The sequence below is a fragment of the Carya illinoinensis genome, chromosome 2 (assembly GCF_018687715.1).
Source record: "Carya illinoinensis cultivar Pawnee chromosome 2, C.illinoinensisPawnee_v1, whole genome shotgun sequence".
Taxonomy (NCBI): Eukaryota; Viridiplantae; Streptophyta; class Magnoliopsida; order Fagales; family Juglandaceae; genus Carya; species Carya illinoinensis.
Window position 1 is genome coordinate 36,914,986 of NC_056753.1, and position 13,034 is coordinate 36,928,019.

The 13,034-nt window shown below is 33.0% G+C and overlaps 2 protein-coding genes across 3 annotated transcripts; one reads left to right on the top strand and one right to left on the bottom strand.

The window, feature by feature from the left end:
- Positions 1 to 1,337: 1,337 nt before the first annotated feature.
- LOC122301535 (ferritin-3, chloroplastic-like) lies at positions 1,338 to 5,270 on the bottom strand. Of its 2 annotated transcripts, none has more exons than XM_043112933.1 (8): positions 4,814 to 5,270; positions 4,596 to 4,679; positions 2,892 to 2,952; positions 2,679 to 2,766; positions 2,192 to 2,253; positions 2,006 to 2,071; positions 1,850 to 1,913; positions 1,338 to 1,650 (listed from the first exon to the last, which is right to left on the bottom strand). In XM_043112933.1, exons 1-8 carry the CDS (start codon positions 5,152 to 5,154, stop codon positions 1,568 to 1,570), a joined length of 849 nt encoding a protein of 282 aa, XP_042968867.1. In that variant the 5' UTR covers positions 5,155 to 5,270; the 3' UTR covers positions 1,338 to 1,567. The 2 variants fall into 2 exon arrangements, with proteins under 2 accessions (XP_042968867.1, XP_042968868.1); XM_043112934.1 differs by having other exon boundaries at positions 1,338 to 1,583; positions 4,814 to 5,269.
- A 6,495-nt stretch (positions 5,271 to 11,765) lies between these two features.
- On the top strand, positions 11,766 to 12,725 carry LOC122301537 (LOB domain-containing protein 12-like). Its single transcript, XM_043112936.1, has 2 exons — positions 11,766 to 12,052; positions 12,304 to 12,725. Exons 1-2 carry the CDS (start codon positions 11,897 to 11,899, stop codon positions 12,655 to 12,657), a joined length of 510 nt encoding a protein of 169 aa, XP_042968870.1. The 5' UTR covers positions 11,766 to 11,896; the 3' UTR covers positions 12,658 to 12,725.
- The last annotated feature ends 309 nt before the right edge of the window (positions 12,726 to 13,034 follow it).

The following is a 13,034-nucleotide window of genomic DNA, read 5'->3' on the forward strand; positions in this document are numbered from 1 at the left end:
TCTTGAATGAACAAATTGTATATGTGTTTGTTGTTCCTTAAATTATTATATATTTGATTGTTAGGTAGAAGAATGATTGACAAAATATGTTTGTTGGTAATTAGGTTGAGAAAAAAAAATTAATTGGAAATCAATAATTTAAATATCAAATTAAATTATTAATGTACATATAGTAGGTTTAATTGTAAAATATGAAAAAAAAAATTATTAAAAATATAATATTATATTATTATTTTGATGAATCTAATGGCTAATCCAATATGTGATTATGGATAGGAAGATTTTAAAATTATGAAAAATTTGTACTTTTCATCAAAATTTAAAGATGACTTTGATGAAACCAATGTCAATGCTCTAAAGATATAAAACTATCCATTATTGAAAAGGCCAGGAAGAGGCTTGGAGCGGAAGCATCATCCACAACCTAATAAAAATATGGTGAAAACAGTCTTCAAAGGTTTAGATTGACTTCAGTTTATGGTTATTTTGTAGTTCAATCCTGGATTGATTACGTGATTGTTGTCCTCTTTCTTATGCTTCCAAATTTGAAATTTTTGCTCGGCTACTCGGTAGTCATCTCTCTGCGAGTATTTTTTTAGTTTTCCTGCCTATTGATGGTGCCCCATTCTTTTTCATTTTGCTCCTTAAAACAGTTAAATGTTTCTCAAGGAGGACAACTTTTTTGTTTTGGAAAATTCATACAAAAATCCTAATCCCAGCTGGCCATAGCCTCAATTTATACGAAAGGCTGCTACACGATATTTCTTTCTTTTTTCGGTATGTCAATTTTATACAAAAATCCTAATCCATATGTCAATTTGTTTGTGGGAGCAACGTTTGCAGCAATTACAAATTGGGAGATACTCACCGACGTTGAAGGACAAATTCAGACTTGTACAGGTTTAGTTTGAAGTATAATTTTAACAGTGACAATTCAAACATTGTAAAAGATATGTAAAATATTGACTGTTATAAGGTAAGATAAAAGGATAAAATTTTTAAAAAATTCCTATCCACAACGGCATAACGTGCAGTAAGGCCTTGGTAGTTGATAGTACATACTCGATACTTGGGATTCAATCCCAACCCAGGAATAAGAACCAAAAGACCCCATAAATGGGAACAAACTGTCAGAATACTAAATTGCCTATATTTCATTCCAAAGGGTAAAAAATAATAGGTTGGATGATCATAAAAGCATTGAAGGAAGGAGTGATACCGTGGGGTCGTGAAATTCAATTAAGATGTCGTCCATGGGCATTTTCATTCTATTAGTTATCGCCAAATTATAACCAGACCCAGCATTCTTAATTGTATAACTGACAACATAAAAGACATTGATAGAATACTCATAACACTAAACCAGAAAGAAACAAAACAGAGTCATCATCAAGCAGCAATTAAACCAGAAAGAAACAAAACAGAGTCATCATCAAGCAGCAATTAAACCACAAAGAAACAAAACAGAGTCATCATCAAGCAGCAATTAAACCAGAAAGAAACAAAACAGAGTCATCATCAAGCGGCAATTGCATCTACCGCTCCCTACTCATGAAGCAACATCTGATCAAAGTGCCAGACTCCTGAAAATCCACGAACCAACCAGTTTAGAGAGCAGGAAAAATATCTTCTTCTTCTTCTTCTTCTTTTCTTCGGATAGGTAAAAGAACAATTATATTAATGAGAATGAAGGGCAGGAAAAATATCTTAAGCAGCCAGTTCAGAGGACAAAGATAAACAAAAATTTAGAAGCAGAAGAGTTTATGGGTAAGATTTAATTCATAAGAGGGTGGGTGAAACGAAGGAGTTGGAAATAAGTGAAAAATGAAGTGGATTTGGGGATCCCTACCATGTCCTTTGCCAACTCTTCTCAACTGAGCAACATATTCCGACATTTTCTTGATGGCTTCCACCTATCGTCAGGCCAGAAATCAAAATAAATCAACCATCGATTCTTCTGAAGAAACAAATTTCAAACAGAAAAAGGAAGAGAGTATTTGTTTACCTGCTCACGTAAAAACTCGCTTTCAACAAAATCCACCAACTGCACGTCATTCTTACGTGCAGCCACCTGTTAATCAAAGTTATGAGCACGAATACAAATTGCATTCAAATTGTCTTGAACAAAATAAAATGAAGTGACAATAACTCGAACTAAGTGCACAATGAAGAGTAAGGACAGATGTACTACACTCTGTAAGTTGAAGAGCTTTTCATTTGTAAGCTTCTCCAAAGCCAGTGCAAGCTCCATGGCTGAATCAAGAAAGTAGACAGCATTAGTGCTCGTTTAAAAAAAATAAAAAAACGATTGTCGTAGAGATTTAAAATCATTAGATGCATGTACACAACTTCGCGGTCACGTAAACAAACAAAAGCAACAAATCAATAAAGAACTTGGTGGAGATTGAATAATGTCACATATTGCCTAGAAGATTCCATGGTGTTAATTCATCAAGTTCACCTTATCAAAACTCCATCCCTTTCTCACAAGCATACTCTCTATAGGGTGCTGCGACTCAACTGAATACCACAATTTCATTCAAGAAAATATCTATCATACAAATGGCATGTAGCACTAATTTCAAATTTAATTGTAGAATGCACATGGATTAGAAAAATCTAAGTTTGGTTGAGTTCTTAAAACAAAAAAGTTGGACCAATGAAACATTGAGACTTACCATATAACGCATCTCCCTTCTCTTGATGATCGTATTCAGAAGGTGGCATTACTATAGACAGCAGTTTCACTCTTCCACCTCGTTTGTTCTGAGCATTTTTAAAAACAAACAAAAACCGCAAGTCGGATTTAACCAGAAAGGAAACCAAAACGAAAAAACGAACTCAAAGTATCAAAATAGGAACATAAACTTGAAGTGCCATGTGCCAAGCACCTGATATTCCATCAATTTCTCCGCATGTTCCCTTTCTTCTTCACTCGATTCCTTGAAAAACCTATTCAAAACAAAAACGCATAACTCAAATAACAAAAATAAGGAATAGATAGAAAAATGTTGAGTTTTGCTCCTTTGGTTAGTCCCACATGGGTGGAAAATGAAAAGGAGTAAGGTTTCAATGCCTATAAAAGGGGGTTAAGTCTCCATGATTTAAGTGCACCAGTTAGATACTTAATTAGTACTTTTTTACTCTAATTAAATTTCTCTGTTGTCTATTTTTGTAAAATACGAAAAAGTGTGAGTTAAAGTTTTGCTAGTGAGAAAGTTTTGTGGATGTGTTTGGGGTGAAGAAAAAAATTGTGTGATTGTAACAATTTTTCACATAGTAGATTTTCTTCTCTGGATTTGGTGACTTTTCTCCTGTTTTGAAATTTTTAAATAAAATCTTGTATTGTTATTATTTTTTTATTTTTCTTATTATTTCTGCAAATGGTAGATTCTAGAGAGGTAAATTTGATATGTCTAAATTACCAACAATTGATATCAGAACCACTAAGTTCTTTTTGCGGGGTGGAACTTTAGTGTAGTAGTGTAGATACGTACAATCTAAGGAGGCTCTGTCTAAAAGATTGAAAATTTTAAACATGTCCATTGTGATCCTCCAATCTTTCCTGGAAATTTATTTAGTAAGATACTATTCATTTTTATAGTAAATTCATTAAATCAATGTCAAGAAGTAGGTTTTCAAATCCTATCAGATTTAAGGTGGAAAACTTGGTTTACACAAGGTGATACTAGCGACTGGTGAAACGGCTAATACAAGGAGCAGATTCGGCAAGTGGCTCCAAATCAGTAAATGGAAATACTGATATTGATGCTAACGTTGTGTCTCTCTATAGAAAAAGGGACATGTACATCCTCATGACATGCCGTTAATTTTCAAAATTACCATGATAGAGGATGTGTTAATGTTAGCAGGTTCACAAGTTTGCATACATGCATTGATTTGGCATTGATGTAAGGTCTGTGATGGAAATTCATATCAATAGTTGATGAACTTTCAGAAAAACCAAACGTGAAAGTTATATCATAATTTTCAACAATATTGTTTTCAACATAGACCGAAGTGAAATGTTTAGAATTGATTTATTCTGAGTGGGTATATTTTTATGGTGAAGCATGATAACAGAAGCTATGAAGATCGTCATTAAAGTAGAGCTTAACTGTGAGACCAGCCAAAGTCGTAAAGTAGAGATTATTAAATTTTACTCTTTTGGTTCGTCCCGCATGAGTAGAAAATGAAAATGAGTAAGGTTCCAATACCTACAAAAGGGGGATAAGCCTCCTTGATTTAAGTACACCAATTAAATACTTAGTTAGTAACTTTTGACTCTAATCAAATTTATCTGTTGTTCATTTTTATAAAATGAGAAAATGTGTAAATTAAAATTTTACTAGTAAGAAAACTTTGTGAATATGTTTGAAATGAGAAAAAAATTATGTGATTATAATAATTTAATGAATTTTCTTCTCTGAGTTTGATGATTTTTCTTCTGTTTTAAAATTTCCACGTAAAATCTTGTGTTTATTATTTCCCTATTTTTTTATTATTTTTAGTGTGAATTTGAGAGTTCCAAATTATCAACAAAAAAAATACACACAAAACTTGTGTTTAATAGCAAAGGAAACGAGAAAAATTACTTTGCAAGACCCTTCAGCGCAATGTTGTCCCTATCGAAGTAAGCGAACATGGCATGGTAAACATAGGAGACATTGTATTCCACACTGTCATTACAACAAACGAAAAGATAACAAGTCAGAAATAGAAAGAACCACAATCGAAATAGACGAAACCAAACCAACTCGTGAATTCACAACTTAACACGATTAAACCTTTTTTTAAAGGATGAGAAACATACTTTATCTGCTCATTAACAGCGGCCTCGCTCTCGTCCAAGTACTTCTGGCGAGCGAGGGAGACTTGTGGGGCGGTGGGGACGAGGTCGAGCTCCTTCTTGACCTCTTCGAAGGGCTCGAAAACGACACCGATGAGGGGCCGGTCGTTCGTACCCTTTGAAGCCGTACAGACAGAAAAGGCACTTTCTTTCTTCGCTGGAGAAAAGCGGAGGCTTGGAACCAGAGAAGCGGAAGAGTGTAGAGGGGGAAACGGATATGAAGACTGGGATGAAACAGAGGAAAATAGAGACTCGCCACGAGGAGGCTTGTAAAGAGAAAAGGCAGGCGTAGCCCGGAGCATCATGGTGTTTCAGGAACAGAGAGGATCAGATACTAAAGAGTTAGGAAGGAATATCTGTTCGAAGAAGAGGAAGTGGGAGAAAATGTGAGAGCCGACGAGGACAGGAGTGGCGAAGGAAGATAGGTATGGGGTACTGTATTTATATGAATAATTGAAGATGGGTGTGGACCGTTGGATGGAGTGACACATGGACGGATGAGAGTGAGAGATGGCAGTGGGCGCGTGGCCGGCTCGTGGTCTACTGCTACCCCTGGTCGTTTTCTCTGGAATCCCAAGGAAATATCTGGAATTTTGTGTCCAAGCACAGTGTACGCAGCGGTGAATGATTGATGGCAAAATGCGCTGCTAAAATTTTCTTACTTTGGATGAGTTTAGTGGGAGACCTCGTAGTCTTGTACAGCTTTTAACCTTTTTTTCAAGGTTCAGGTTCTGCTTGGCACATAACATTTTTATTTTAAATATAAAATTTTTATTTTATTATTATAATTTTTTTAAATCTTTATATAAAATATAATAAATAATTTAATTTTTTTAAATCTTAATACAATAATAATATTAAAATATAATATTTTAATATTTAATTTTAAAATTAAAAATTTTCATTTAAAAATTTTCAATGGTTAAATAGAATCTAAAAGACAGGAGAGAGCATGCATGAAAAGGGCAAAAAATGCTTGAAGATAAACCTAGATGTGAAGTGTGACAAAGAGTCTCTGTTTATAGATAAACCACTGACCCAGTGCTGTCCTTTCATTCCTATTAAAAATTATTAATTATCACTCTCTTTTATGGGTGGGGAGATAATCCAATCTGAAAGTGGCACGCAGTTTAACATCACTTCCAATAATTCAATTCACAAGTCTCTTGTATTACACACTTTTTTTTCTTTTATCAAATACATCATTATATATAGATGAAAAAAATCATTATTTTATTATTATTTTAATTTATTTTAAAATTTTTTTTATTTAATGATTAAGTAAGTGATTATTACTAAAAAATTTTTTAATGACTAAAGATGTTAAAAAAATAATAAAAAAATAAATACATTATAAGTGATAAAATAGTGATAAAAAAGTAATAAGTGTATTATTACCTTTAATAAAAACTTATAATTATTTTAAAGAGAATAAAATTAAAAAATAAAAAAATAAAAAATTATGTAATATATAGTGTAAAAACTTATGAATGGCAAAGCTTATTATTATGAAAAATAAAGGATAGATATATAATAATAAATTATTTAGAAGAATAATTGAATAAACACTAATTTCTATATGTAGAAGATTTACTGTAATTAAATGTAAAATATAAATAAAATAGATGACTTATTGGAATGATTTTTTGACCATCTTCCTTTATAATTCAAAGAAAAATATATTTTGCAGAAGCTATTAAGAGTGGTTTAAGTACGAGAGTGGTTACGGGGGCATGAAGAAAGAAAGACAACTGCTACCGAGTACGGAGTACCCAACTGTAGTTCCATTTAAATGGGGTTGAAAGTTTATCCGAAAAGTTTTGAAGAGCCCAAAGCCGAAAGGCGTCAAATTATAAGGTAATTGATCACATCTTAAGTAATAAATGAGAAATTTCTAAAAGTTAAAAAGAAAGTCTAAACTGTTGATTGAACCGATCGGACGGCGATGCTCACGTCAAGGGTCATTTGATTTGTTGTTAATAGAGTTTTTAATTTTTCTATTAAGGTTTTGAGTCAAGATGGCAGGGCCACCAGTTTGAGTTCAAGCCCACCATATTTAAAGTCTATACGAATTCGGCACAGCTTTATCCATGGCCCAAAAGGACTACTTGACAGAACACGCTATGCAGGCTCTGATTGCTGTAATCTTTCTATTGGGCCGTGGTTTACGCAGAATAGGAATTGAGTATTATTATCTGCATATTAATTTATGCACCGATACTATTATATTTATATTCAAAATTTAAATTAATATTATTTTTATTAAAATTTAATTTTCTGACCAATCACATTGGATAAATATACATATTGATATATATAATTGCTTACAACTAGATTTTTCTAATGTCTTATTAGCTAGCCCACTTTGTGAGAAAAAAAATCTAGTTGCAAGTATAACTATGCACTAATATGTATATTAATTTAATGTGATTGATCAAAAAGTAAATTTTATTAAAAACAGTGCTAATTTAAATTTTAAATATGAAAGAATCAGTATTGATATACAAATTAGTATGCGACTTTACTTGTACGTAGTAAAACTCTTGTGGAAATGACTCCAAGGGGTTGGTCCAAGTAGTGAAGGCCTTGATCTTGGGATAACACTCATTTCAAGGTCTAACACTTAATAACTCGTGGGTGTAAACAATCTTTTGGAGCCACACCCTCTAATGAAAAACTAACGATTTAACTAGTTTTGTATATGGAAATTTTTGAGGATGCAGTGTACAGAATTGGAATTTACTCTGCAGTGATGAGTCCAAAATGCCATGCCTTGGAGAGATTCCCTGATATAAATACAAATAAAAAATAACTTTCGTGCGGATTATTTGCTTAAATTGAAGTAATGGAAAAAAAATATAGCATGTACCCACGCCCAACTAACAATAAATTATAAAATATATTTAGCATCGAGGTTGCCAATGGAAACAAAAGCAATTGGATCTTATTAGGCAACAACGATGAATGAACTTTTTTTTTTTTTTCCCCGGCGACGAATCTTCATCGACACGATGCTCATTTAATGTGCGCCTTGAAGAACGTAACTCGTGTTTTTCATTCTAAAGTGGGGAAGATGTCTGTTTTTTTCCAATAGTTTATTTCTCTGATAGATTCATAGAAACCAAAACAATTAACAAGTTTCTTCCCCAGCTTAGTTTTAATTACGATCTCATGACCTAGCTAGTTCATAGACCCTAGGGTTCCAAAACATATATAATATATATATGCATGTCATGTACGTACTGTACGTGTATATGGATATATATAATATGTATATGGTGAGAAATTAAGGCCATTAATATTGCTCGATCGGGGCACTCATTCCCCCATGTTGCTTGTTTGGCAACCTAGACTAATCGAATTAATTGGTCAATTGCTTATTAACGTATATACATTGCAATCGATAGAGAGTGCAATGCAGTTGCTCACAATCTTGCAAGATTTGTTAAGAATGTTGATACTATAAATGTTTGGTGGGATTTTATTTTTTAACTTTATTCAACAAGTCATTTTGACAGATATGAATTTGTAATGTTTTGATGTTATTAATGAAATTTTATTTTCTATCAAAAATAAAAAAATAAAAAATAAAAATTAATGGAATATTTAATCAGAGAAGAAAATATCTCGATCCACGGGGATCCATTTATAGAGGAAAGGAGTGCACCAATAATGTCACGGCCCAACTTCAATATATAATTATAACTTGTTATAGATCATGTTGATGTTGTATAATGGAAGCTAGGGATTTGCTTGTTTTTAATAATTAGAGACAAACGTACAGTGGAAATAGAGCTGTTTTATGTTGGGAGACTAGGAAATTATATATAGAAGCTCGGAATCATGTGACGAGCAATTAATGCGCGCAAGAGACTAACCTACAAATTTCGATACTAAGCTCTGATCTCTCGAAATGGGATTCATTTTTAACATCCCTACAAATTAACATATGTTATCAGGACTTCGATCATTAATTTCTTGGTCAGGAGCTCTCTAATTAATTCGATCGTTTCTGATTATATTATGATCATATATATATAATTTAATAAAAATATCGATGCTGAATTAGTAGGCCGTATATAATTTAACAAAAATATCGATTCATCAATCCAATGACAACTAATCATATATATATATATAGAGAGAGAGAGAGAGAGAGAGAGAGAGAGAGAGAGAGAGAGAGAGAGAGAGAGAGCTTAATTCGGACTGGATTATATGATCATAAGATTATGGTCATTGGATTATATATATCTACGTATGTACGTACATGATCATGTGTATAACAGTATATAATAGTATTAATGCAACTAATTTACTCGATAATGTACGTAAAAAGATGGGCCGCTCGAGTATATATTCATATATATGATTTAGCCGCTTGAGTACTATATATTTCAGGAGGACTAATGTATGTATGCATTCTCTTCAATATAATAAAGAGATTTAAAGGATAAATAAAGTTGGACATAGATATATAGTAAAATATCTAATATCTGCCAGTACTACTAGCATTTCTCCATTTCCAATCGTGATGGTCATTCACGGGGGTCACTTCACATGATCTTATGCATGCATGCATGGCATCATGATATCATGCATATAAGAGTATGTGTATATATATATCCTTTAAAATTAATGCTATATATTACAAATTATTTCTCTCTCTAAACATTTTAATTTGTCTCTCCAAACCGGTTTCTGATCATATGATGCAAGTCCAGAAAAGATTGTAATAGCAGTTTTCAATAATTACAATGATCTGATACAGAATAATATATTATATATATATATATATATAATGTAGGTACTATTCTATGCGCGCGATAACTATTAATTATATAATGAAACGTCGTCGTCTGATCACGGGATCCATCTCCGTTCAACCACTGCCAATGAAATATAGGAAGGCAATCTTGGAAGTCATGTTTCCGATCCGATCCCTTTTCTTCTTCTTCTTCTTTTTTTTTTCTAATAAATAAAACAATGAGCTGCTGATATTACAAAGTTAAAAGTTAATTTTATGAAACTATAATTAGTTACGCGTAATTGAGTCAATTAACTAGACATGACTAACAAAAGAGTAATACTATATATATACAATTTTTAAGTACATAAGTATCGTGCAGTTGTCATTAAAAAAAAATTATCATTAAAAAATTAATTCTTTTTATATAAATCTCGTATTTGAGTCCTTGTGCAGGTAAAATTAACAGGCTAACTGTATCTTAGTTCCTACTAAAATTAATTATATAAGTCGTGAGTCATGATCATTTATAATATATTAATGCATATACTTAAATTGACCGGATTTGGAATTAGTTAACAAGAGTGCTGTGAGGGAGAGAGAGAGAGAGAGATCAGTGATCATGAGATTTTGTTGATTTGGGTGTTTTTCACGTGAATTTTCGTAATATTAATTTATGGAGTCTAACAAACATTGAGTTCCCACGCACCTAGATCCATCCCGCCCTTATACGCTTAATGGTCTAGAATATGATAGATCGATGTTGGTAACAGCCCTAGCTAGGCATTCTAGGACTCGGCCAGGACCCGCACATGTAGTAGTACAGAGTACTTCTCATACAGACATGCACTTCCCCGACCCCTAGCTAGCTATAAACAAAACAAATTTTGGATTAAGCTGGGATCACAACGTGGAACCCATTTGTACAAGCTGTTTTAGATAACTTGTTTGCGGCGTGTTGACCACAACGGGTCTTCGTTGTCATTTTTATTTTTTAAATTCCATTCATAAATCTCATATATTATATATTATTTTTTTTTAATTTTTTTTATCTTATCAAAAATATGATATATAAATAATGAGTAGAATAATTTAATTATTAAAAAAAAAATAAAATAAATAAACTTAAAAAATATAAAAAAATTATATAATATATAGTACATGAGACTTATAAATAGTAAATATCTTTTTTGTAATATAAGTTTCTATGTTTTTGTTTTTGTTTTTGTATTTTTTTTAACACTCCTTCGTGTCGCACACTCTTCACTGGCCATTGAAATTTGAAAGGGTCCCGTTGAACTGGATTGATTGGGACACAAGGGTTCCATCATGCATGCATCTCAAAGCTGCCCAAATTTGAATCCAACCCTTAAATTCTCCACTCAATATTAGTAAATCTTGGGGGTGGGGTCCTAATTGATTATTATTGGAGATGCCCACCCTAGCTCAAGATAAATGGTAATGATATAATTACACTTGATTTATTATTACGTTATTATCTAGTTATATGTTTTCCTTTTACTCTTTAAATTAACGTTAAAAATCTCATAATATGACCTTTTTGCATAATTTAAAAAAAAATTCAATCGACTAATGTTCTAGATTAAATTTATTTATATGATTATATTGATTGATTGAATTTATTTTTTTTCTAAATTATATAAGAAGGTTATATTTGAGGATTTTTTTTTTTTTTATAAATTCAGATTCAAATAGCAAAAAGAAAAAAAAAGAAAAAAAAAAAGAATAATAAAGTAAAGAAGTATTAAAAGAGGTGTACAGATATCATTATCCAAATATAAAAAGTAAGCGTGGAAAATGTCAAAAAATGAAGAAAAATGAGCAGTAATGAAGTGATATATATATATTGACTAACAATAAGATCAGAAGGTGCCCATTATGTTTAGAGAATTACTTAGCTGCCCTTAAGAATCCTTTGGAATTATATACAGCTCACTTCTAGAAGCTGTAGTACCGTGCCCGTTGGCCGATCTATAAAGTTCTTGGGGACTCAAAATATCCGTCCTCCTTGAGAAACCAATGATCGATATTGTTCTATTGAAATAGAATTATTAATAATACACGCATGTTTTTTTTTATTAAAAAAATACATAAAGTTCTTAATTAATTAAGGAGTACTACTCTAATACTGTGTTTGATCTATGGCACACTTGGCTCACACCGCGTTCTTAAGCTATTATAAATATTCACATGACTCCAATCTCCGTCTCTCCAAGTTGTATTCTGGCTTATTCTTTTACCACATAGCTAGATCAGCCCTCAACAGCTATTCAGAAACAACAATGGGCGGAAATTCCCCATGCGCTTCCTGCAAGTTGCTAAGGCGCCGGTGCGCCAAAGACTGCGTTTTCGCTCCTTACTTCCCCCCCGATGACCCCCACAAGTTTGCCATTGTTCACAAGGTCTTCGGTGCTAGCAACGTTAGCAAAATGTTGCAGGTGATCTCTCTCTCTCTCTCTCTCTCTCTCTCTCTCCTTTCTGTAATTTGTACGTGCTTCTGGCCTTCGGTCTCCAAAGTGCTGTATATGAAAATTGGAAGAAAGTTAAAATGGGAACCAGTTTTCTTAGATCGATCTTTCTTGACCCTTTCTAGCTTTTGTTCGTTCTCAGAACCAGGCCAAGTCTTCAGTACGTAATCTCTTTTGGGTCATGATTAGATATTGTTTATGACAATTATGATGTCGAGCAGGAGCTTCCGGTTCAACAGAGAGCGGACGCTGTGAGCAGTCTTGTTTACGAGGCAAACGCAAGAGTGAGGGACCCTGTTTATGGGTGTGTCGGAGCTATATCTTACCTGCAAAACCAGGTCTCTCAGCTTCAAATGCAGCTAGCAGTGGCTCAAGCAGAGATACTATGTATCCAGATGCAGCAAGGGCCAGTGATGCCAACCCAGCAGATAGACGAAGATAATCATGACAAATCATATTTTCTCCACGACAACGGCCTGATCCCTAAGTTCATTAATTTTGACTCATCTAGCAGTACTGTAATTCCTGACTCTTTCAAAAGAGAGAGCATATTTCGACATGACATGGTTTCTTAATAAAACATAGTTCTCATGTATTATTAATTGAGTAATGCTATTCTACACACGCACAATTTATATATATATACACCCATCATGTATATATATGTATGCATGCACGAGGGAGGGAGTGCTATTTTGTACCTTTTTCGGTTAAAAAAAACCCTATTTTATGTTAAGACGTTGGAAGATAAATTAAAACGGGAGAGGAAGGTGATGGAGTCAACTCTAGCATGTGAAACTACTGAAGTTAACAAGTATTCTGATCAGTAACTTGTTAATAAACGTAGCTAGCTAGCTAGCTATAAATTAAGGTGCTCCTAGTTTGTTTATTTATGTACTGTGAATGCTGAGGCCGGCCGGGTGGTTGGCTTTTCAAAACAAGCTAATTACGT

Coding starts and splice junctions, on each gene's coding strand:
- LOC122301535 (XM_043112933.1), bottom strand. CDS start 5,154: ATGATGCTCCGGGCTACGCCTGCCTTTTCTCTTTACAAGCCTCCTCGT. Junction 4,680..4,813: donor GCTGTTAATGAGCAGATAAA/GTATGTTTCTCA, acceptor TTGTAATGACAG/TGTGGAATACAATGTCTCCT. Junction 2,254..2,678: donor GAAGGGAGATGCGTTATATG/GTAAGTCTCAAT, acceptor TTCTTGATTCAG/CCATGGAGCTTGCACTGGCT.
- LOC122301537 (XM_043112936.1), top strand. CDS start 11,897: ATGGGCGGAAATTCCCCATGCGCTTCCTGCAAGTTGCTAAGGCGCCGG. Junction 12,053..12,303: donor ACGTTAGCAAAATGTTGCAG/GTGATCTCTCTC, acceptor GATGTCGAGCAG/GAGCTTCCGGTTCAACAGAG.